The sequence below is a fragment of the Bremia lactucae genome, linkage group LG2, assembly GCF_004359215.1.
Source record: "Bremia lactucae strain SF5 linkage group LG2, whole genome shotgun sequence".
In the NCBI taxonomy this organism is placed as follows: Eukaryota; Oomycota; class Peronosporomycetes; order Peronosporales; family Peronosporaceae; genus Bremia; species Bremia lactucae.
This window is the reverse complement of record NC_090611.1, coordinates 732,223-758,077: the sequence shown is the minus strand read 5'-3', so window position 1 is coordinate 758,077 and position 25,855 is coordinate 732,223. Positions and strand designations below refer to the sequence as shown.

The window sequence follows — 25,855 nt, the reverse complement described above, 5'->3', positions numbered from 1 at the left end:
CGGATGTTGTGGAGATGGTGGGTGTCACGAGCCTTGTTAAATAAATTTTGTTTTCCGCTCTAATTTAGTCAAGCATTCACAATAGCCAAATATTGTCAATTCTATCCAAATTATGCATTTAATCTAACAGGGATATTTGTGCAAGGCTTCAACGTTGCCCACTCCTCAAGTTCTCCGTAGCGACGATGCTATTAAAGCTATGCAAGGGATTTCGCGCCCCGACGCGTTGCCCCGTGTCTCTTTCTTGTACTTTTGCATCACACGCTGGCATAATTGGCTCGCTTTCTAATGTCCTGGATGGCGCTCTCAATCTAAAGTCGGCCGCATTTGTGGAGTCCGATGCGCATATGACCAAGCTCACACTCGAGCTGCGAGAGCGCGTGGCGAAAGCGCGCCAGGGAGGTAGCGAAGCTGCTCGAAAGCGCCACGAAATTCGACTCAAAATGCTTGTACGTGACCGAATTGACTCGCTTTTGGATCCTGGCTCGCCCTTCCTGGAGCTGTCACCATTGGCCGCCTACGATATGTACGGCGGAGACGTACCTAGCGCTGGCATCGTCACGGGCATTGGCCGCATCAGTGGTGTCGAATGCATGGTCTTAGGCAACGATGCGACGGTCAAGGGTGGCACCTACTTTCCTCTTACAGTTAAGAAGCATCTCCGAGCCCAGGAGATTGCACAGGAAAATCGGCTGCCATGCGTGTATCTCGTGGACTCGGGCGGTGCTTTTTTGCCGCTGCAAGACGAGATCTTCCCAGATCGCGACCATTTTGGACGAGTATTTTATAACCAAGCCACAATGTCGGCGTTGGGCATTCCTCAGATCGCTGTTGTCATGGGAAGCTGCACTGCTGGCGGCGCGTACGTTCCCGCCATGTCGGATGAAAGTGTCATTGTGAAGGGAAATGGAACAGTTTTCCTTGGCGGTCCACCGCTAGTTAAAGCGGCAACGGGAGAAATTGTGACGCCCGAGGAATTGGGAGGCGCTGATGTCCATTGCCGCACGTCTGGCGTGATTGATCATTATGCCAATAACGATGCCCACGCACTCGATATTACGAGACGGATTGTCAGCAATATTAACTATCGTCCGGAGCCTAGTGTCACGCAGACGAAAGTCGAAGAGCCACGGTTTTCGCCCGATGAATTAAGTGGCATCATCCCTGTGGATTCCCGCAAACCTTTTGATGTGAGGAAAGTTATTGCTCGCATTGTGGACGGCAGTCGCTTTGATGAGTTTAAAAAGGAGTATGGAGTGACGATGGTGACTGGGTTTGCACACTTGTATGGGAATCCCGTGGGGATTGTTGCCAATAATGGGATTCTTTTCTCGGAATCGTCGGTCAAAGCTGCGCATTTTATTGAGCTCTGTAGTCAAAGGGGCATTCCACTGTTGTTTTTGCAAAACATCACGGGCTTTATGGTTGGAAAAAAAGCTGAGCACGGTGGTATTGCAAAAGATGGAGCGAAAATGGTGATGGCTGTTGCGAATACGAAGGTTCCTAAGATCACGTGCATTATCGGCGGGTCGTACGGGGCTGGAAACTATGGTATGTGCGGCCGTGCTTTTTCTCCTCGCTTCTTGTACATGTGGCCAAATGCTCGCATCTCAGTCATGGGCGGCGAGCAGGCTGCTGGTGTATTGGCTCAAGTGCAGCGTGACAATTACGAATTACGTCAAGAGGCCTGGTCTGCGGAACAAGAAGCCACTTTTAAACAGCCGATCCTGGACAAGTATGCCCTGGAGAGTTCCGCTTATTACTCGACAGCACGTCTATGGGATGATGGCATTATTGATCCCAAGGACACGCGTAAAGTGCTAGGACTGAGTCTTAGTGTGGCGCTAAATTCTAAGCCTCAGGAAACAAAGTTTGGTGTCTTTCGCATGTGAGCTAACTATTAATGCAAACATGTTGTTGCAATATATTGTTGATTTTTAGTGTCAACAACCCGTCAATACCGATCGAAGCATTCTTAGTACGAAATTAGGTAAGACGGTGTGTCGAGGCTTTTTTCGCACTAGTCTGGAAGCGCAAGCCACGCTGCAGCTGGTAGAGTTGGGCCACTTCATTTGAAGCGTGACAGGCCAAAAGGAGGTAATTTCGAGGCTTGACCATCCACGCAAATCGCATGAAGACGAGACTGTAGATCGACAGGGCTGAGCAACGACAACGAATTAGGCAAATCACGCTCTAAATATACCAAATTGACGTACCCGACGTCATGTTGATCGAAATGACATCAGCGGGTTTCTTCATGTCAGCCATAGCCTGCTCAATTACATGGCCACCAGTCGATGGAATAGTAGTGTATTAACAAAGACTCATTTCGATCAAACGAAAAAAAGATGAAGTGTACTTACGGCGAGCACGAATCCCCAATTGGCAACAGGGCCCCAAAAATGCGTTGTCTTCGGACCTGTAGGGCTGTTAACGAAATGGCGAAGTCGGGATGCCATTGACATGGTTCAAAGGCTGCTACGTCACCCGACAAAGAGTTGCAGAAATCAACTGAAATCTAACAGCCATAGGACACCTTCGTTCCTGATTAACGTTTTTTGCAGGTTTTGCATCTATTATTGCGCTAGGTACGCCTACAAATTGCGTATTTTTGTTTTTGCCCAAAATTTTTGTTTAATAGCTAGGTTGTGGTTAGGTGACCTTATCTCATTAATACGAGGAAGCGTGCATACAAACAAATTCCGCTTCTTCTCTGCTAGAGAATAATGCAACGACGCTTGCCAAGGGGATTGTCAGATCTATGTTGCCCTTCTAATGATACCAACAAAATTTTGAGAACACCATTACTGTAACGGGGTGTATCGTTACATGACATTAACACTTAAAGGTTGTTAATTAATATATTATTTAAATGATAGACAATATATGGAGAATATTACTTTACGTAGTAATATTCGGAAAGCTTTTCCGCTGCCGAACAACGTATTGTGGATCTCGAGGGTCAAGTCTTGCGACTGACCTCGGATCTTCAGGATGTCCGCGCATTGGTAGATGTGGGCCATTATATCTACTTTCTCTGCGGCCCAGTCAGCACTGGACGCGCGCAAAGAGAGAAACAGATCAGATTTTATTACGTGTTTTGTATTATTTTATAATTTAGTTAGTATTGAAAAGATTGAAACAGAAGAACTTACTATATTAAATACAGTTATCTTTTAACCCTTTTTAAAGCAAGTGCATAAACAGAGTCTTCCTCTGCACATACTAGTGTACGTGAAGTCACGTGAGGCACCACTCGCACTGAGGCAGTGCGAAGTGGACTTATACTGGAGCAGTGCAAGTCGGTAGTGCCTCGTTACACCTAGTAGCACTTTGTAGTCCGTCCAAGGACCACAATTCCATCATCTAATGGACATGTGAGATGATAATGAAAATACGCATCACGTTTCGCGAGATAGCTACTCCTTTCTAAGTGAGATATAAAGGAGTGCGGTCGAACGAATCAGTTTGATCGTAGGGAACGATGCCATCTTGGCCATGCTAAACGGTTTGGACAGAGATGCCGTCCATTCAACTATCGATAAGTTCATACAACATAACTTGACGAGGCGAAGGAGAAGGAGAAGGTAGCCTTGCTTAATCAGCAAGGCTCTCAAAAGGTAGAACTGTTGAGGTTACAATAGGTACAGACCCCTGTACCTGGGATGATGTACACGCGTCGTCCCGAAACCTTAAATCTTGGCATCTCTAAGTATAGGGGAGTCGAAGAAGACTCCCTCTTAAGATGGTTTTTCGAGTTGGACGATGCCATAAGGGCTCGCCACATCGACGACGAGAATATGCAAGCCGCATTTGCTCTGCAAATTTGGCAGGCCGTGCCAAAACTTGTGCACTAGGCCTTAAGTTGCGTGACCCATATGTCTTTGGGTCGCTAGAGGCTTTCAAAGCCCGGCTCAAACAGACGTTTTAACCGCCTAGGGCTAAGTTCAGAGATCGATCAGAGCTTTTGAAACTCAAACAAGGCAAGCGTGATGCGCACGCTTATGCCCAGCACATACGACTCTTAGTGAGTTGTATCACAAACAGCCTAGTTCATGAACACGCGTTGATAACGGTGTTCGTGCAAGGTCTTACGGATGGTCCGGTAAAGACCCACCTGTTCCACTTGGAACTGGATACGCTTTAAGAAGCAATATCCGTTGCGGAACAGGAGGACTTTAGCTTGAGACAGGCTCAAGCTAGTTCGTCATCGTATCGTCCTCCAAGACGACACAAGCTTGGAGGTCCAGAACTTATGGACCTCTCTTATGTCGAAAGCGAGAGACCTCGCTTTTCTAACAATTAGCGATTGTAGGAATGCAATCGCTGTCAAAAGTTAGGACACTACGCTCATTAGTGAAGTGCCCTACGCCTAGTACCGAGAGGTACTGAACGTAATTATGGACCGAATGCCAAAAAAGGCAACGGTCGCGAGTCCAACATTGTTGCGAAATCGCAACAGCGAGGCAGACCGCCAACAAACGGTCGGGGTTAGTAGGGGCGAAACGCCCTACTGATCCAGCAACCTCAAGAGAATTTGCAAATCTCTTGACAAAAGTTGCTCCAGACACACAATCATTATGTGTCTCTGCACCTGGCGATAAGGTATTTCTCATCACCTTGAAGTTAAAAGTGACAAATGATTTGTCACTTAGAGCCCTAGTCGACTATAAGGCGTCAAATAACTTTATTCGTTGCCAGTTGCTAGAGGGTCGTAGGTTCAAATATGTTGAGTGGGACATCCCTCCAACGAGGATGACGGTGCGTCTAGCGATACCACTTATTGGGTGCATCGTCGGTAAACACGGTTTGCGCCCGGATCCCGAAAAGATCAAGGCAATTACCGACTGGCAAGTTCCAGTCGATGTCAAGGGACTTAAAAAGTTCCTTGGGTTAGCGGCGTAATTGCACAAGTACTCACGCAATTATGCCGAGATGACAGTTCATCTCTCTCGTCTTGAAAAAGACGAGAAATGGCTTTGGAGCGCTGATTGTCAGCGTTTCTATGAAGGTATCGAGCAAAGCTTGATGCAATTGCCCATCTTGGTAATTGCAGATCAAGACAGACCATTCCATGTGGTCTGTGACGCCAGCGATTTCGCAATCGGCTGTGTGTTAATGCAATACGATACAGATGACACGGAGCGCGCCATTTGTTACCAATCGCGTCAGCTGCAACAAGCTGAATGCAATTACCCAGTGCATGACAAGGAACTCCTTGTCATGAGATATGCACTGACTACATTTAGGGTCTATCTCCTCGGAGATAGACCTTTCATCGAATATACGGACCATGCGTCATTACGCACTGCCGTAAATAGCCCACACCTCTCGCAAAGAATGGCGAGGTGGCTATCCTTTTTCGCGGAGTATAATTTCTTTGTGGAATATAACCAGGACGACTTAATTTCGTCGCTGATGCGTTATCACGCCGACCCGATTTCGAGCCGGCTGCACATTCCAACAGTGGAAATAATCCCACTGTTGCAACACTCACTTCAAGTGTTCTGTCATCAACCTTGTTGATGACATAAAGAAGGCCAACGCAGAAGATTAGGACCTTCTGCGTTTAATGGATCATCTGATAAATCCATCCGGTGAATCTCTTAAAAGATTTACCGGCTTATATCGATCATCATCCAATCTTTACACATCACAAAACGGCATATTAAATTACACAGCCGTTGCCGGCGACACTCCACGTGTCGTCTGCTCAACTCACATTGATCTGAGCTTGCGCATCATGTATGAGTGTCACGATGCACCAACAAGTGGGCATCGTGGACGTGAGAAAACTTATATCACAGTAAGTCATGACTTTTATTGGCCCCGCCAGTATCAGCTCGTGCGCAAGTACATTCGTGCTTGCAAGGTATGTCAACGGGTGAAGCCTAGCTCTTTATCCCGTGCACCTCTCCAACCTCTACCACTTCCGGCAGAATGTTGGGCAGTTTGTATCTATGGACTTCGTGTTCGTATGTTCCGAAGACGATCACAAAAACAATGGAATTCTTGTTTTTGTAGACAGATTCAGCAAGATGGTACATCTTGTTGCAATACCTAAGTCGATCACGGCTCGGGGCTGTGCCCGTGTCTTTATCGACGCGGTATTCAAACTCCACCGTTTACCCCAGGTATTGGTCTCGGATAGATATCCACGATTTACGGCGGAATTTTGGCAATCCGTGTTCCGATCTTTCGGAACACGACTGACTATGTCAACTTCTGACTACCCAGAGATAGTTGGTCAGACGGAACGCGTAAATCGCGTCCTCGAAGAAATACTTCGAGGTTACCTCCAATCGTATCCGAATTGGAGCGAGTATTTACCGATAATCGAATTCGCCATCAACAATTCGGTGCAAATTGTGTGCGACTACAACGCATACAACGTTCTCGTGAGTGGCTTACGCCATCCACGCGTACCCACCCAATTAGAGGTACCTTTAGTTTAAGAGGGGGGGTAGACTTGTACGAGCAGAACCGTTTCTGGGCTCATGCCCATCACGCGTCAAAATTACCAGCGACTCGAGTGATGAAGAATAGATAGATCTCATGGTAATGCGCACAAAGCACACTGAAAAAGACACAACAAATGAGTCAGCAGAGAAATTTCTGCTGGCTCGAGAATCAGTAACCCGTTTCGTATAGGATTCGATTGCTAACGCAGTGGACCGTCAGAAACAGAACGCAGACAAACATGGAAGAACAGCATTCTTTCATTTAAAATTAATGACCTAGTGCTACTCTCTACGGTAAACTTACCTAATCGTGTAGTCACTAATGTGGTTAGCAGTAAACTATTACCCAAGTTCATTGGGCCTTTCGGTGTACTGCATCGCAGAGGCAATAAAAAAATGCGTACACAATAGAGTTGTACGTTGGCTCCGCCCGTATCATCAGTACGCGGTCTCTTCCGAGGACGAATCTGAGCACCCTTTACAAGAAGTCCTAAGAAATTTTTGTGGTCACGAACCAGATTCTCATGTTGAATCTGGAGATTTTCATGCCGGGTCCGAAGGTCCTTGAAACCGCCATGAGCGGAAGACAGCTCATCACGAAGAGCGTGATATTTCCGTTCGTACTCCACATTGAGTACGCAACCTTCGAACGGTTGGAAACCGTTCGATGTGGTGAGCCTGCACCGTCTGCTTCAACGAGTGACATTTACCGCGCCCGTGTTCAAGGTAATCCTCCAATACATGGAGGTAGCGATCGAGTTTGTCGAACTTCGACACTAAATCCGACACAAACTTCGGATTTATTTTTTTCTCCTCCACCACAAGCATTGTTGGGATTCCTACGGTGATGAACGCTTCCTTGTGGAACGCATCGTAAACCACCGTGATTTGAAGGGGCGGCGAATGAGTTATCCGGTTTGCTGGCGCGGTTATCCACCTTCGCATAACAGCTAGGAACCATTTTTCCAGGCTGGTTGTTGACGTTGAGGGCGTCGTCCGTCAGTATGACGAGACCCATCCGATGAATCAGAAGGTCCATCGGAAAACACGCGCCCCTGGCGCATGTAAATTGATTGCAAAATGTCAATGGCATCGCGCATCCCGATAGAGATGCGAGCCTTTTCCAAGGGCGAAGAACGGGAATAAACATCCCCTTTCACTCGTTTCGTGTATTCAACACATAACGGACAGGGATCGCCCCACGTAAGGCATGGAAGTCCTGCCTCACGTGACAACCGATGCAATTTATCCCTTGCACCGGTTAAAGTTCGTTTCTCAAACTTAACGCGAATCGCGTTAAGTCTTTGAAGCCAGGCTTCGCGTCCAATGTCTTTGACATTGCAAATAAACGCCCTCAGGATTGCATCAGCGAGACTTTATTTCGCTTGTTGTTGCCACTATACCATTGATGCTTATGAGAATCTACGAGATAATTTTTTTCCTCAGCGCGAAAGTTCTTCGCGCTGGGATCAAGGTTATGTAGCTTTGTCGCAATAAATAAGGAATTTATTGTGAGGAGTAGCAGCCGAAGACGCCGCACTATTTGCTTACCGCATGGACTTTTTAATAATGCGACTAAACATGATGGTTCTGACTAATTAACATCTTTTTTAATTAAGTGGTCTTATTATGACCACTCTATTTATTATCAATCAGAGTAATTGTCTTTTAAGGAGCGGTGATGCAACGGGGTGTATCGTTACATGACATTAACACTTAAAGGTTTGTTAATTAATATTTTTTTTAATGGTAAAGAAAATTAGGAGAAAATTACTCTGCGTACTAATATTCTAAAAGCTTATTATTTGTAAATATAGGCCATTATATCTACTTTCTTCGCGGTCCAGTCAGCGCTGAACGCGCGCAAAGAGAGAGGCAGATAAGACTTTACTACATGTTTTGTATTATTTTATATTTAAGTTAGTATTTGATAGATAAAAACAGAAGCAATTAATTATATTAAATACAGTTATCTTTTAACCCACTTTTAAGCAAGTGTTTATGGAGGGTCTTCTTCTGTACGTACTAGTGTACGTGAAGTGACGTGAGGCACCACTCGCACTGAGGCATTGCGAAGTGGACTTAAACTAAAGCAGTACGGCAGTGCCCCGTTACAATCACAGATGGTGATATGCGATTATAATGAAAGGATCCGCTAACCACCACCCCAGTTTTCGCTATCTAGACCCCCCCCAATGCAGAACCCCTAAGTTTAAGCCATGAGCTATGATCGGCGGCATTTAAATAAACGAATTTTGACTGGCTGTACGTTTACATATCACAAAATGGCAAGGCTTGTATATGGAAGCTGAAAACGACAGAAGCTTACAAACTTAACGTATAGAAGCTAAAATTTAACGACGATCACAACAGAGAAAACTTTGTTTCGAAGGAGTTATAGAGAACATCGTTTGAAGCAATTATACTATACTATATACTTGGATGGGTAGTAAAGTAGTAGCAGGAGGAAAAAAAAGTGTCTGCAGTACCCTGATCATCAGGGTAGATCGGCTGTGGAAGATCTGGATCGGCCATGGACGCTAGATCGGCCGTGGAAGCTGGATCGGCATTGACATTGGTAGAAGAAGCTTAAGTGCACCCTCTTCTATTATGTCCCATTTGACTACAATTCTAAAAACGTCCTAGTGGTCGAAGGGAAGCAACAACTACCTCAACTTGCGACGGATTGCGCGTTGATCCTGAAGGGCGTCCTCGAGAGCGTACATTCTCAGGATTGATAATTTTTTCCATCCGGGATAGTGCCTACGTGGTCAAGGATCACTTTTTTTGATAGATTGAGCCCTCCTCATTTGTTCGGGTTGCTGTTGTAAAGTTTCATTGATTGATGATGCTAGTGGTACCGCATACAGCTGTTATTTTTCGAGAAAGTTGAACAAGCCACCAATGAGGATCAAATTCATTACGAACGAGACCTCTAGCTGGTGTTGCAGCAGCTCTTGATCGACACATGTGCTTGCATGGATGACCGGAGTTTGTGACAAACATGCCTCAGCAGTTGCCGTCATCATCTCTATCTCTGAATTGCCGGAAGGCTAATTTCAGCGCTGCCGCCGAGACTTTCCCATTATCCCGAAAAAAACTTGACCAAACTGCAGATTGGCGTTTGCGCGTTCTCAGGCGGATTGCAGTCTGATGGCTGCAAGTTGACCATCGCAAGCCAGCCGGCAAGCTGTGTCTACGATCAACAGATTGCCCGTGGATACTGCAATCTTCCCCTTCAGTGCAGAGTGCGCACTTTCCACACGTGATGTTGAATGTCCAAAAAGCAGTTTGCCGCGCAAGAAAGCAGACACAAATTTCTCCTTGTAAACAAGGCATGTCTCTTCTAGGTATGTCATAACTTGACGCGCGAAGGCCTCTCGCATTTTGACAAGCCGATTCTGGTATATTTGGGGGGTTGAAGATACCACCAATGCATTCCATTGGCTCGTGAGCTCCTTGAAAGCCTGCATTAACTCGAATGCCGTGCGCTGCCTGGCAAGGATGTTTTTGCTAATATGCCAGCAACAGATGAGGCTATTAGCTCCAGGAAAGACTTCGCGAAGTGCATTCACCAGAGCTAACTCTCTGTCGGTGACAAAAGTCAATGGAGACACCAAGAAGTCCACGAACGTCTGCTTCAAAAGGCGTATTACCCAAAAGTAATCATCAGCTCTTTCTCCAGCCATGAGATGAAGGCAAACGTAAAAGTCTGGCTGGTCCGTTAACTCCGACTAATTGTAAAAGTAGCAGACCAAAACGGTTGGTTTTGTACCTTCAGTCCAACAGCCAGACCTTTCCGGTGCTAAAACTGCAGCAAAGTTCTTTTGCTGATGGAAATACAATGTAGAGATGAGTCAGCCTCCTTCCGGCATCAAGCTGTGTATCATATGGCAGACAAACATTTCCAGATTCAAGACCGTCAAGAAGGGCAGCCAGTGGGGTTCTGCAACGCAACAAACGCCTACGTTCTGCGTCGCGAATGTTGTATACATCACGGGTGTTATCGTGATGTTGTTGCCATTGCGCATTTGCGCAACAATACGGGGATGTGTCAGACGTGACTGACCGTAGTTCAGTATTTGTTGCTGCTCGTCGCTTTTGAGGGCTCGGCCTTGCGGATGTACGGCAGCATCCGCAAACGGCTTGTAATTTCGTTCAAGTTTGTTGGCCTCAACAACCTACTGAACTAAGTCTCCATATCCTCTCATTCGGCGGATTGTTAAAGCGGACTAAAAACCTGTTCCACGGCTTCCGCGTACGCGTTTACGCTGCTTCTGCTATTGTGGCAGAGTTGCATTACCCGAACATGAGCATTCCAGACAAAAAGCTTTGATTTTACCATCGTCGCGGTGTCCAACTCTACTTGTTCTTTTGCAAGTAATCACAAAGCCCTCATCTGGGATCGACGGCTTACTGCTAAGCGAGCCTCTTCCAAGGATTTGTAGGTAGTATGGACGATATCTTCTTCGAGCTGATGCATAGTAGTATTAGTAATAGTGTTAGAAAATAGAAAGGGTATGGTACGGCACTATGGAATGGAATGAAGTGCAAGCTTTTGCATCGAGATCATTCTGTCATGTATTCGAATCCAGAGATATCCCCTCCAGCCAATCGAAGCTCGTTAATATAGCCTAGGGGTAACCTTTAATAACTTAGGGTAATGCATGAGGGGGCGTTGGTTATCGAAGACTGGGGGATAGTTAGCGGATCCCGTAATGTATATTTGAAGGATAAAGCCGTCATACAGCTGTTAACAAGCCTGAAGCATGCAACACCCGCTGCTATATTTTATGGTGCGGAAAACAACTCAATCTACCACCTCCGTAGAGTCATTAGTAGGCTAGAAGTTCAATTTTGACGAAGTTCTCTTAATGGAACCACGCACCGCTCATTACACTATGGGGAATTTCGGCTACAGGGCCTCCTCCCACCCAGCTATCACACACCTCCGGTGCGGGTTGGCAGGGCGGCCATCCATTGTCATTAGTAGGCTAGATAAAACGGGGTCTCCGTTTCATAATATTATCACCTAAGAGGAGCAAAAAATATTATTCTTATAAGAGAAATAAATAAAGAAGAACAAAATTATAACAATATGTTAATTCCGACTTTATATTTATTATTGACGCAACAAGATATTCTGTTGATTGGTTGATATCAACCCCGCCAATCGTCACAAGACACGATTCGAGGTGCTCAAGGAGGCGCTTTACATAGCTAGCTAGTTCTATATTAAAACCAGTAGTTAGAGGATCGCTACGAAAGAACTTAATATATTAATACAGTTTTACTTGTTCTCTATACTAAAGTCTTAGCATCGACCTAGAGTAGCTAAGACTTTTTAGCTACTTGTAACCTTTCTCTGTACGTCAGTATACGTGAAGTAATTGATGCACCTCACTTTCACTGTTATCAGTGTAGATTGACTAAAACTGTTGTCAGTACTAGCAAAAGGTGGAATGGGGCAACCTATTACGTAAGTAGCTTTCGGCTCAATATATATTACATAAGTAGGTATAGTGCAGTATCCGATCAGCGATACTGCGAGTCATTTATCATCGCTCTACATTATTAGGGTGCCAGAACCAATAATATTAGCCAATGATAATTCGAACTGTATTTGAGTGGTACCTCAGAGCAAGGGAACAATTTTGTACATTGTACGAAATAAAACTAAAGACAAAAATATAAACTGAGTTGCTTTTTCCACATAAATAGAGCGCTTCCTCAAAGCTTTGTAGTGTAAGACGGTAACGGGCTCTCACCGCGTTATACCTAGTAGCACTTCGTAATCCTCTTAATGACCAGATTTAAGATGAGCACGGACGAGTCTTCGGTGGCTCAAGTGGACTCGCTGGAACATGCAGACTTTCCTCACCTCCGTGACAGGCACTACACCGCTTCGCGGCGTGTCTGGATAGATCGTCGCGACGTCACAGCTGAGTACAGCGACGTCCGACCGACAGCGCACTGCTATTCAAAACTACATGGTGCGCGAGCTTGCCCAAGCGAATCGGCTAGTATCGACACACTCGCCCCCTTGGCAGTACAACGCTATTAAGATGGAGACGTTGACGTACTCGGTTATGGTCTGGACCGGCTCCCGTTTAATAGATGGCTCCACGTGATTGACATTGCAACAGCGTCAAGATTGATTAACGCTCCGACGACCAAAGTCAGCTGTCTGCTATCTCGACTGTCAGGCAAAGCAAATGAATGGGCTCTAGGGGAAACGCGTCGTGTAGGAGCTCGCGTTTCCCACGCTGGACGCCATCCAATGCGACTTGCGACTGGCATTCGAGCCCCCACAAGACGAATCTCTCTTACGTGCAAGCTTCTTCTACTTTCTACAGGACAATATCTCGACGCGTGATTACGTTTTAAGGAAACGACACCTTGCTTCGTGTATCATCACGCAGGCGATCGACATGACTTCGCAAGTCCATGTCTTCGTCTTCGGTATACAGCAAGGCATGACACGTTACTGTCCACGCGTGCTGAGCCGAAGACCCTCGAAGATGCATTTGCTCTCGCTCTTAGTAAGGATCACGTTGTCGCATCGTCATTTTTAAACGCAGCGTCACTATCTTCCCAGATGCCTGGCCCAGAGCCAATGAATCTCGACGCAATCGACATCTTTCGTGGTGAAGGCTACTCTTTACGCTGCAACATTCGCAGTCAAAACACGATAAAGTGTTTTCGATGCGGCAAGACAAGCCATTGTGCGGTCATTTGTCGCGCGCTCGCGCCGGTGGCCATAAACACAGCCAACTCACGAGGAGATGCTGTGTCGTCGACGGCACGGCCAATAAAAGGAGCAATCCCAGTGGGTGGGGCGCCCTACGGGCAGAAACGGAGCCCGGGTACCCCGGTGGCAGCTCGGGCTCCTAGTCCCAAAGTGACTCATTCTCACGTCAGTGTTACCACCATGCGCGACGAGTCATGACTGATCATCATCAGTATCTTCGTTGCTGGAGTGAATCGACCACTCCGAGTGTTGTTCTGGTGCCTCGAACAACTTCTTTCGTGCCTCCTATTTGACCCCCCTCCCGTCTACCATCACGGTTCGACAGGGTCCGGGTGTCATTATTGTCGAGCTCGCCGATGGCAAATCACAACGTGTTCCGCTCAAAACGGTTTTTTGCCATACACTTTTGATGGCTTTGCGAGCAACGATGAGTTTTTGAATTACAAAAAAAAACTACGCATGCGATTGCATTCTTGGGATACGTGGCTATCACGGTATCAGCCGCAGATCGACTGGCTATCTCGGCCCGTCAAGCACCGAAGCGGATATGAGCAGAGGCTCCCAATTCACATCGTGGCGGTCGAACAGAGGTTCTCGCATACGACTACATCGGCTAAGCAGAGGCTGCCAATAAAATTTGAGGCGGTCAAATAGATGTTCCTGGATGTAACTACATCGGCTAATCAGAGGCTTCCAATTACTACCGAAGCGGTAGACGACAAGCTTCCGAATCTCATTTACGAGACTGAGCAGCCTATAGGTCCGCTGGTGACGATGTGGTGGAGAAGCGCTCCCACGTCCAGAGCGGGGTCCATTATTTCCCTGCAATATCGAAATGCCGAAAGGACATCAAGGACTCTTAAGGCTTCTTCTCCGTAAACCCGTTTTAGTCTCCTTAATGGAGCAGGATATTTCACTCGAAGCTTATGGACGAAAGTTGTGGTCGCCACAAAATCTGAGAGCCAGCTGCAAGTCCTGGTCCTGAATTTTATATACAGTGATAGCGTCAGTGCACTGGCAGACTCGAAAGGAATGTATTTATCTGTCTCGAAGAGTATATTTCCCCGTGTGAAGGTGCTAGATCGGTACACTGGTCGGGCTCACGAATGGCGTCCGTCCGTATTGTGCGCGAGCACTAATATCGAACGTTGAATGAAATTCCCCGTAATCGATGGAATTCACTACTGCCCCAACTATGTTCGCAATAACCACGAGGTGAGTCAATGGGGTGTTGGCGAAGTCATGGCGGTACCAATATAATTGTTTAGCGGATTCTCGGGGACGTTGCCTGTTTAACCGCTTAACACATTCACCAGCGTTGCTGTACACGCGTAGTGATTATTTCTCATCCAAATCGGAGACCCGCTCAGCAAGCCGCGCTAGACACTAGCGAAAATCATCTTTAAAACTGCTTCCTGTTGCGACCAGGTCATAATTAGCCACCGCCTGGGCTAACGCCGTTGCCATACAATTTCCCGAAGCAGAATTTATTACCGACGCAGTCTTAGTCTCGTTTCAATAGCGGGTAAATCTTTTGCATCACGTGTTCCAAGCCCGCCATGGGCAACTGGAAATCCGAGCTGATCTGACAATCCTAAACCGTTTGATGCAACGTAGCTCGTTCTATCTACTTAAGAATGACTAGAGCTCTAACCTTGCCCTAAAGCCTTATCACCCGGCCGATGTGGATTCATCCATTGTGCGGTCTGGTGGACAAGTGACCTGAGACTAAGACGCTGATCAAGCTGCTTATTCACCACCGACATGAGGCGATGGTGAATAAGTAGCTTGATCAGCGTCTTAAACCTCAGGCACTCGGTACCGTGAACCTCTCGTCAGGAATCAACGAGATATTTCCTGATTCGCACCCGACTACGGAGACGGCTAAGGGAAATGTTCATCTTCGGTCAGCGAAACCGCTTTAACGGCAATCGAGCTTCTAGCCGGTCCTAGTCCTCCGGAATAACTTCTTACGCCAGCAGACGGACCGTCCGTCCCCCAACTCTTTTTTTGGTGCTGGTCGTTGGGCTCCTAAAAGAGGTTAAGGGGGCGTTGACGCGAGGCAACGTGGTAGTGGGTTGTGGTGAACAAACCTTCCGCGGTTGAGGAAGGCTTCGCTGCTACATGTGTCCTCTTATCCTTTTATGTGGAAGCTTCAGCCTGATAGCGGCAATTCCTTTAAAGTCGCCGAAAGGCGTTGTCAAACCTTAAACCCCGCAATTTCGCGGTCGGTAGCAACCCTCCTGACTAAGACGGCAATTAAGCTCCGTGAAACTTCACAGGGGGAATTAACAAAGTCACCGTAATTCAAACACTGAAGACGGCGTCCAACATCCGGGTGCCTCAGAATGATAGGTCGGCTAAACCATATGAGTCGCACGACCCCCGCAATAATTAAGGACAATTTGACATCTTGAACATCAATTTTTCTACCGTAGAAGTAATGAGTGAGGTGTACAGCTATACAGGTCTTCCATATTAAATTTCGCAATAACTGCTCTTAAGAACACGCAGCATATCGTCCAGCGTCAGTGACCCGGGTCACGTAATGGAGCTCTAGCGCCTGCTTCCGTTCGGTAGCAATGCAATTTACATCACGGACGAGCTACTGAAATGAGACAAATCACTTGCTGGCGGAGGCATGTTGGCACATGGTACCACGCCCCGAAACGGTACGGCGGCCAAATGAAAGTTACGCATCGTGGCTCTGTCATAAAAAAAGCGTTGAAGCAATTTTGTAGCTAAATCTATCGTTAACATTATTAAAACGCTTGAGCATCTCCTAGTCCACTCGCATTCGTTCTGCTATTAACAAGATGTATTTCTTGATATTACGGTGCTCTGCCGCACAGCCGAATATTAAGTCCACTGCGCAGGTGTGAAACAAGTTCAATTTTCACCTAGCCTTTATTGTCCATATAACCTACCAAACACCTTGGAAATCCATGACAGGTGCCTGCAGACGATGCTACCCTCCGCTGGCCCGCTGCTGATGCCCCTTGTCAAACGTGCCGCCTCGTAGCCGGCCACCGCTTCTGGCGGTGACCGTCTGCACGCGAAAATGCCCATAAAGTCACAATGTCCTGTACGTACAACGCTGGGTTGAGCATTATCAACGTCTTGTATGTGTGCCGGTGTTTCTGGGGCCGTTGTCCTCCTTCATTGATGCATGGTTCCGTTTTGGAAATGCGTCAACAGATGAATTGGTTTTAACCTGGCCCATTTGAATTTACTGATTATGTTTGCTAATTGGCTTTAAGGACCGTAAGTGTTGTACGAACTTCGACTTGCCTTCATGGCATAGGAGCTCATGTTGCGTAAGGAGCATCACAAGTGAAACATACTCCCTCATATAATTGGAACAGCTCCTCGCAGTTTCGAAAAACGATTTTGTTTCGGGTGGGACAAGCTCATCATCAGCCTTGACTTTGTCGTGGGCGTTCGGAAAGAGCTTAGCTGGTGTTATCGTCCAGGTTGGTGAGAGCCGTTTTTCGAGCTCGACCAGCACTGTATCCTTGTCTTGCAGCCGAACCATCTTAACCGGCTGTCCCAGAGACGCCGCATGACTTGGGATAGGCGCACTGTTCGAAGAGATGCCCATACTTAAAGACGTGCCGCCTGCCCACGAAGGCTGTAGTACGTCCGCAAACTCCGGAGAGGCAGCTGATTGAGATTCTGTGTTGTCGATACAAGGCTGCGATTTTGCCTGGAGAGCCTCGATCTTCATGCGCTGGGATCGCTGCTCTCCTACTTCTCGGTCGGGCGGTTCGCAATCCGGCGGTGGTAGTTCTCCCGCGGCGGCGCCGCTGGCCCACTCGTAGTGCGTGCTATCCCAGATTTAATCGACAGAACGTAAACCTGGTACGTGGACTATAGTACTCTCAAACATGACAGCTCGTACGGGGCTAACAAATTAGTACTTCAAAGGAAAAAGATAATGGCAAAAAAAGTCTCCGAACAATGATTCATAATTTATAAGAATGAACCACCAGCCTTAATCGTATGAATTCTATGGCAAAAAGTCTCCGAACCAGGATTCATAATTTATAAGAATGAACCACCAGCCTTAATCGTATATATCAGCCTCGATTCAGTAGCAATTAGATCATGACTGCTAATTTTTTGCACACGACATGGTGTATTGTCGATTGAGTAATTAAAGCGACATAATGACATGCCGTTCTACTAGTCGCGTCAACTTTGTTTACGAGGAGCGTTTCTCACGAAAAGTACTACTCGTGGCTTTGGTCACTAAATAGCGATGACTTAAACAAATTTGATGGCATATCTGAACATACAGTTGATTAAACACTTGAAGTGTAAAGGTGTAGTATTTATAGTAAGCCTGACGCAAAGGAATCGATGCCCAGATCTGTTTGTATTCAGAAACGAGTGATGACCACCTGGATCGGAGTCACTACCTCCAATCAATCAGTTCCTTTAAATCAGCAGACGAACTTTAAATAAATATCTTGAATACGCTTTCATTTTTTAAATTATATTAAATAAATGATTTAATACTGACCGTAAATTTAAATAAGCCTTGTTTTGGACGCATTCTATACATTTTGCAAGGATCATCTTCACAAGGTTTCTCTGTGTCTGTTGAAGCTTTCTTTCAACAAATTTAGCAGGACGCATGCATTTGAATAGGATTACTTGACATCATTGGTTTAAAAGCTACAAAATACCTTTCCAATTTTTATAAAAGGCTATCTCCTTTTCATCAAGATCAATTTCTTTTGCTTGCTGATTATTAGTTTAAAAGTAAGCGTTCTTCAGATTCTCTTCTTAAATCGTATTCTGCGTACAGAAAACGCCGCTGCGTTATTTATTGGCAAGGCCACCCACCCAGATCTCACACACCGCGATGTCGCTTGTCTGGTACCCCTTTGTCACCCTACACATGTCCACTGCAACCGCCCGACCTTCAGCCACCGACCAACACTAAAACACCACTTCTCCTGACCCATCCAGGTCTATGTCGATTTCCTTGCCAACATCTCCGTCGCCTTCCACGTCAACAATTACACTCGAGGCTGGTACATTAACTGCATTGCAACAAGGAGGTGACGACTTTGAAGAAAGTAGCGAACTCTTCCTCGTCAACGTCTGTCTCAAGTCTTACAGATCTGCGCAGACGCGTTCAGCAGAATACCTTGGCGAGTGGACAGCAAGTACATCCACTTTACATATATTTTTAAACGAACTTTATAAAAAGACACAGGAACACCTTTTTTTGGCTAGGCGGTAATGAAAGCAACTCATTGAGTTGGACGATGCACTCAAGCAAGCAGACATAGGGCAGTTGTTGCATATTAGACATAATACCAGAACCTATCGAGTAGAACATCAGTGAAGCATACTTACTGTGTGAGCGGTAACTGTTGAATGTCAAATTTCGTCCTACATATATTATATAAATGCTTTCTATAGTTATATATTATATATATAGAAAGCAAAAATTCAACATATAGCAGTTACTGCTCACACAGTAACTATCACAACCACATCACTTCAGGTTTGGTCACGCCCCAACGCCAAATCACAACTTTACATGTTCAAGTAGTGCAACAGCTGCACATTTTTTCATTTTCAACGCAATTGTGTTATCCCCACGGACGGACAGGACTAGAGCAGCTGCATGGACAAGGTTAGGAAGGCCCAATCAATTGTGACCGATGTTACGCAGCAACTTTTGTCAAGGTGGTGCAAATATATGCGTCTGAGCACATCAATTGGCAAATATGAGTTATAGGCAACCACAATTGAGCAACCCCCGCGAATCCAAATTATCCATCTGTTTCTGAATTAAATTATAGACGTAGATGCTGCAATCTGCACAACATAACATCTGTTATTTAGCAATTCTTGACGAATTTCCTGAGCAAGTTAATGTGATCAAGTCCGCGGTCAAGGATTCTTTGTTGCGAATTGAGGCTCTAAAGCAGAGCATGACTCTTCATGGTAATCAAAGCGTAAAATGCTAAAACAAAATTCCACTAGATGACATTATCGCTATGATTACCTTTAAGGCATATCCTCGCTTTCTCAACACCCCGTAAATATCAAATGATACTTCGTCCAAAACGTCAAAGTAAAATGCGTTCAATAAATAGAATTGGTCTCACTCTCGAACCGCATACTATTCGATTGTTTGACACTGATTGCGCGGCGTACAGGACCTATCATGGAGTATAGCGTTGTATAATACCAATTCAACCTTTCCTGCTATGTAGCCACAAAGACTGACTTTATATGTGTAGTTGAACTCTCGAAGGATTCGCCAAATTGTCAAGCAGCTGATAACCGTGTGACACTTTACCTTACCAAGCATGCTTGGTCTAGTCCAAGCATGAAAGTGGGTTGCTGATTATACAACGACGCAGCCATTTGCGCTTCTCTGCGTTGTACTTTTGGGTTGAAACTTCGCAGCATTGACGTGGAACAGAGCCAAGGTTTCCGTACGCTTTGATCCCGGCGCTGACAGCAGACGGAGCTGTACGGTAAATGGTTGCAACCCTGGTATTATTAAAACCCAAAAGGTATTAGGCGTACAGAGCGTGTGCATCGCATTTTCCGAAGCTTGCTCACGTTCGATGGTGGAAAGAAGCATAGTGAATAAGCGCTTTCTCTTAATAGATGTCAGAGCTGCTGAAATGTGTCGCGGTGTGAGATACTTCATAAAAATATTTGACGAATTGCAAGATTAGAACTGCGGACTAGGTTAATCGTTAGTCGCATGCATCAATTGAGAGCTTGCTAGTGTGTACTGTGAATGTGAGCATCTATAGCGCAGCTTCAATACAATCAAACTATGGAGACTGTGGCGTGAATTGGTTCTAATTGCCCGTCCAGCGCAGTCGATACTCTTAATCTTGTGTAGCAAAGAGGGGTGGGGCGGGAAGAAGGGGTAAAAACTGTAAGAAACGTGAAATTTGGAGTTTCTTTGAAATCGACAATACAAGCCAATTATTTATCAGATTGTGAACTTTCCTCCAATGGAACCATTTGACAATATATCAGCTTTAGCCCTCAATATTTTGTTATCTGTATGCCATTTTTTAATAATTTTTCAGCTACTGTGATTATCTCCTTTTCTTTCCTATAAGTCTTTTTAACTGGCCTTGTGTCAACGGGCGTTGTATATACATGTAAAAGCCCTCTCTCAAATAATAATCATTTATGTTCTCGTAGGATAAACAACTGTCACAACATAGAATCGCGTTCCGTACGATAGACGATAGGGATTAAAATCCTGCGATATACACAGTTACCGTAAGCGCCTCTCAAGCATCCATGAAAATTACACAGATCATACCTCCGTCGCCTGAAAAGTATCGATAAAAATAATTTCTCCACAAATGTAAGCCGGTGGCGTACGATCACTTCCAACACCTAACGTCGCTGCTTGAATCGACTCGTTTGCCAAGAAGTAATTTGGAGCACCATCGTTAAAGGCTACATACGGCAGTTTTCCTCCTTTGAGGAAAAATAATGCCAACGAGCTAATCTGAAAACTACGAAATGATATTCGCTGGTGCTCTGTGGACCCTAATTCATTCTCAGCTTGATGCAGACCAGCATCCTCATAACCAGTTACCACTGCTTTTCCTGTCAGAACTTGGGAGAGAGGCAATTCATGCGATGCATCCGAGCTATCTGCCGTCTCGACACTACCATTTGCGTTGTGGGATGAAGTTGCTAAAGGCGTGACCGAGGCTACATGATACTTGGTCCCTTCACGAAGACAGTACGGATTTTTTTCCTAAAGTATTCGATAATACATCGAGTACAGATTCCATAAGTTATTGTGAACACACACAAGAAATAGAATGCCAGCCTCACATCACTTGTTTCATGGTCTTCAATGTAAACAATGTGGCCAAGAACGTACGGCGGATTTCTACATTAAATAAACTTATAAGAACAACGGTACAGCTTCATGGCATGAGATGGTGAACTTGAACGTACCTGTCGTGTTTTTTAGAAGCAACTATAGATTCCTCTGACAAGTAGTAGTGGGGACACCCTTCGTGAAATGCAATATAGTCTCCAAATGGCGTAGGCACGAATAGAGCCACGCTGCCACAAGTAAAGCTCTTGTAGCATATACCCAGCAACTCTTCAAGGCGATTGTCATCCGTGACCCATTGGCGGCGCTCGCCAATGAGCCAATGGTCTTTTGGCATTGTTGCATTCGCGTTGCGTTCTATCATACCTGCTTTCACTTCCAGCGTGTTTAAAACAGGAGATCTTGCCGTTTCAGCTTCAGGTCCTCCGTGTCGAGGGGACGACGTATCAATGACAATGTCTCGGATCTCAATGCCACCGTCACATAAGGTGGAGCCTGAGTCACGTTCAGGAATATACTCCTTCGTGTGGTGCTTTGGCTACATTGTCATGACGACATTCAATGTAAGAGGATATTCGCAAGGTCCCTAAAGAGTCAAACATAGTTTTCAAGTAATCCTAACCTTGGCATCCAAATCCACGTTAAGGTCCTGGCTGTTTAAAACCTTTCGTCCTACGTCTTCGTATTCGCTTTCAACCATTACATACTCGTCACTAAAGGTCGCCCAATCCTCTTCACAAAACACAATTTTAATCAACTTATATATAAAAACTTACAATACAAACATACCATATTCCGTTTGTTTTTCAGCAACAAGTGGCTGCTTGGTCTCCGAGCTATCCAAACCCGCGGTGTCAAAGGGCAAGTCAGTGTCTGACGGAGCAGGAGGCAACAAGAACGGAGCTCGGAAATAATCTTCGAACGAAATGCGTTTGCGAGGATCGACCTGCAATAGCGCTGCCACAAGCTGCTCACACTCGAGAGAAACCTTGATTTTCTTTGGAAAGCGAACGTGGCCAAAGCATTCATAGTAGCGATATATATTTCGACGCAGAGCAAGATGATTGGTTGCGTGGACTTTATCAACGACAAGAAACGGATGCTCGTTCGCCAGCATCTCGTACAGGATAATCCCAACTGACCACAAGTCTGCTTTGGCATCATAGCATTTGTATTCCAAAAGCTCTGGTGCCATGTAAAGCGGCGACCCCACAACACTCTCGGCCATCATTTCTGATTCTAACTCACGTGCAAACCCAAAATCCGCTACAAGACTGTCAGAGGTCATGATGTTAGAATATGTTTGCAACTAATTTTCTACTTGCCAATTTTTAACTTGGCTGTTGCAGGATTACGAGATGATAGCAATAAATTGGCCGGTTTGAGGTCACGATGTACTACATTTTGCGACCGAAGAAACTGCAATCCTGACGCTTTATCCACACGCCACAGCTTAAAAAAAGAGTCTTTGTCACTTTCATTAGCCGTTACCACGTACCCAACTGCGACATATAAAGCCTCGCTTGCGTCTCTGTCAACCCATCGGTGGTCTTCATAAGTTGGGCAATATCTCCACCTGCACAGTATTCCTACAAAAAATAATTGTAAAAAGACTATCGTTGCCACTTCATATTTAAGAGTGGATACTAACCTGCACAATAAATATGTGTTGCTGCGACTCTTTGGTGCACAACAGACGTACAATGTGGGGATGACCATTCTCAAACTGTTCCACGGCCACGCGCATAGTTTCAATTTCTTTTTCAATGCTTTGACGCTCATGCGGCCGACGCAATTTTTCCTTGCCAATCATCTTGACGGCCACAGCAGCTCCGGAGGACAGATTGATTGCTTTATGCACCTACAACGTCAATGTTAACCATCAGGAGGCATTTTGTCACTTAAGTTGAACCAAATCCCAAAAAAATTTACGCCGTACGGTGCCGTACGAGCCACGGCCGATCATTTCGACCAAGCTGTATCAGATTATGCAACATTTTAGTCCAAGTTTAGCTGGGTACACAAGCTTTCGAGACATTTTGAAAAGGATGAAATTGCCTTGCCATACGCACCGAAAGACGTTGCCACAAACAGTGATCGTCTGTCCATTCGCGCTGCTCATAGTACTGCTCCGGAGTTCCTCGCGTGCCCGTCTTAGTTCTCTCGCTCTGAAGGTTTACTAGTCAGTATGACAGGTTTCGATTGACAGATAGAGGTGTCAATAAATTAAGTAGGACAATTAATTTTTCGAGGCTGAGTTAATTTTACTCTATTGTATCAATTTTGTCCTGATCTCTACCAGCTGCATGCAATTATTTTGAGCTGCTCAGCTTCGAACCATTGAGCTTTCACCTAGATATACGTACAGAATGCAATCGCAGGTTCCTAATAGGTGTTAAGCTGTCGATCTCCTTCTTATGAGATCTTTGCTGGCCAAAAAGTCGCATCTAGCAGTACGCTTACAAGCACACATGTATGTGGCTAAGCATCATTGCACCTTACAGAATTCCTTAATTCGCAGCAGCGGATATACACCGACAACCAAATTCCAATTAAGAGACCAAAGCTTGGAAAAGGGCGGCATTGCAATCTTTTGGTGGCAACATTGACCACTATACCGCCACTTGCATTGGTCGTTTAGCAAGTCACTCGGGCCCAAGAGGTTACAGCAATAAGATTATGCCCAACAAACGAATTTGTGCGCTTTGGGTAAAGATTCCCTGTATTCACCGGCTCTTCGTCACTTGCCATTGTAACCAGATTATGATGGTTTCGCAACAATCTTGTTAATCCCGCTGTAAAGAATGGTGCGAAGCATCTTGCGAACGTATGTTCTTGTGGCATGGTCAGCCATATTGTTGACTTGCACGTCATGGTGTCGTTGCCAACCGTCAAGCACAATTAACCTACGTCAGAAGCTCCTGTGAAGGCTGTCAATGCACGTAGAAAGTGCGGCAAGTCTTGACTCCTTGCTCATTCCTTTTTGTAATTTGTATGCTGAAAATGATTGAATTTAAGAATTACCACATCTCTCACAGCCACAATAACAAATTCGCAGCTTCTAATTGCGACTTTAATTTTCCAGAAAAAAAGCAGCTGTTAGAAATGGGGACCTTCACAGAAAGTCATTCTGTCATTTGCCTTGCCCCGCGTGGCATCAATCAAAACTCGTTTACACTATCGTAACTCACCATGGGACAAACGACGTCTATTCAAGAGGATAAGATGAAGAAGCGTATTCGCCAGGTCATGGGCTCTTTCTTGGATTTCGGCACACACTTACAAAACGCCAACGAGTGGTACGTTCACGTTGAATTTCGAAGAAATAATTGTATCGCTGACACTACCTGTCGATACAGGGCTCAAAACTGCGCGACTCCCAAGAATTGCTACCTGTCTTTTCGCGTCATTATTAATCCGGACGTTTCTGCCGAGGTGTTGCCATATTTGTGGCGCATCCGGGGCAACGTGGCCGTTGAGGTGCGCAAATTGCGGCGGCCCATAGAAAATCAGCCAAACATGGGCGACTTTCGCGCAGAGAGATCGGACACTATCGGTCGGGCAAAAACGCTGACAATCGCTGAGTTTTATTACATTTACTGCTTTTTGTCCGATGTCAAAGCGTGCGCTGCGCACACTGTTTGCTTTCCTGAGAAGTCAATCAGGTAGGACGTATCGAAAGGGTCTGGATTACACGTGTAGCTAACTTCTTCTTGACATTCTCAAGTTTTGAAGAAACAGAATTTGACGACACCGAGTGCCAAATATGCATGGATAAAAAGAAACAAGTCGCGCTGCCTTGCGCTCATAGCTTTTGTCTTAATTGCTTTCAGCACTGGAGCACACAGAGCCCTACGTGCCCAATCTGTCGCGCTGAATTTAATTGCTGTGAAGGTGATGACTTGTGGCAACTTGCTTCGGTCGACGTGGATGATTTGGGCTCTTATGCTACAGATTTGGTAGCACGTATTTATGAATATCTAGACAAGCGCGTCGAGTGCAAGTGTACAGAAGAATATATGAAGCGTTCGGCCGTGCTGTACTCGGCTGCCGTTGCCGTGAAAAGGACGCCAAAGCGTAATATGATGCGAACTCGATTGTTTTCGTCGACGTTGCCACTAGGATTGCCGTCGGCATTACGCAGTAGAATTCAACTTTCGACGGTATTTGATCCGGACATGATGCTAGCCGTCGAGCTGGCGTCGGGTGAGGATCAGTACGCAGCAATGCAACACTTTGAACAGCTTCAGCAGGACGAACTGCTTGCAATGGCTATGCAATCGGATGCTGAAGAAAGTCCGGACGAGTCGTAAGGATGAGGTTTGGATCGAGAGCGAGTCTTATTTATCGAGCGAACGATATCGTTGGCTATTCGGTGGTCTGTCGGTGAGGTAAAGTGAAGTGGTCCTGCTATGTAAAGCTGCACATGCAATGTAAGGTTATCGCAAGTTTGGATATTTTTAAGTGAAAAAAGAATTGTATTATCACATTTGGATGGCGCAGTCAAAAGCAAAATAGTACGTAGATCGTTAACTTCCCGTTCTGGCTATCTAGGTAAAGAATTAAACAGCTATGCGCCGCGCTAAAAAAATCTTGGCTGGAAGCACAGATCTTCTCGACCAGCATATGCAAAAAGGCAGTTTATGATCGAGTTAAAAATAAGAGGACGATTTTGCTTTCGATTGGCAATACAAACCTGATAAAGATAGATTTAAATTAGCCTAAGAAAAGAGCAAAGAATTAAGTCGGCTTATTTGCTTACCAATACATTATCCTTGGGTTCAAATT

The 25,855-nt window shown here is 45.5% G+C and overlaps 5 protein-coding genes across 5 annotated transcripts; 2 read left to right on the top strand and 3 right to left on the bottom strand.

Annotated features, from left to right (window-relative positions):
• Positions 1-121: 121 nt before the first annotated feature.
• CCR75_004300 (uncharacterized protein) lies at positions 122-2,477 on the bottom strand. Its single transcript, XM_067962386.1, has 3 exons — positions 2,364-2,477; positions 2,217-2,271; positions 122-2,159 (listed from the first exon to the last, which is right to left on the bottom strand). The coding sequence occupies exons 1-3, from the start codon at positions 2,463-2,465 to the stop codon at positions 1,987-1,989; spliced, it is 330 nt and encodes a 109-aa protein (XP_067821635.1). The 5' UTR covers positions 2,466-2,477; the 3' UTR covers positions 122-1,986.
• Positions 186-1,892, top strand: CCR75_004301 (uncharacterized protein; the record flags this gene model as incomplete). Its single annotated transcript, XM_067962387.1, has 1 exon — positions 186-1,892. One exon carries the CDS (start codon positions 186-188, stop codon positions 1,890-1,892), a length of 1,707 nt encoding a protein of 568 aa, XP_067821636.1.
• A 13,964-nt stretch (positions 2,478-16,441) lies between the features above and the next one.
• CCR75_004299 (uncharacterized protein) lies at positions 16,442-17,347 on the bottom strand (the record flags this gene model as incomplete). Its single annotated transcript, XM_067962385.1, has 2 exons — positions 16,442-17,039; positions 17,343-17,347. 2 exons carry the CDS (start codon positions 17,345-17,347, stop codon positions 16,442-16,444), a joined length of 603 nt encoding a protein of 200 aa, XP_067822113.1.
• Positions 17,348-20,245: 2,898 nt separating this feature from the next.
• Positions 20,246-23,211, bottom strand: CCR75_004298 (uncharacterized protein). The gene is made up of 11 exons (XM_067962384.1): positions 23,140-23,211; positions 23,007-23,043; positions 22,719-22,928; positions 22,566-22,656; positions 22,423-22,500; positions 21,857-22,333; positions 21,690-21,799; positions 21,187-21,605; positions 21,061-21,118; positions 20,534-20,980; positions 20,246-20,470 (listed from the first exon to the last, which is right to left on the bottom strand). The coding sequence occupies exons 1-11, from the start codon at positions 23,187-23,189 to the stop codon at positions 20,396-20,398; spliced, it is 2,052 nt and encodes a 683-aa protein (XP_067822112.1). The 5' UTR covers positions 23,190-23,211; the 3' UTR covers positions 20,246-20,395.
• Positions 23,212-24,239: 1,028 nt separating this feature from the next.
• Positions 24,240-25,834, top strand: CCR75_004297 (uncharacterized protein). The gene is made up of 3 exons (XM_067962383.1): positions 24,240-24,366; positions 24,427-24,732; positions 24,795-25,834. Exons 1-3 carry the CDS (start codon positions 24,260-24,262, stop codon positions 25,378-25,380), a joined length of 999 nt encoding a protein of 332 aa, XP_067822115.1. The 5' UTR covers positions 24,240-24,259; the 3' UTR covers positions 25,381-25,834.
• The last annotated feature ends 21 nt before the right edge of the window (positions 25,835-25,855 follow it).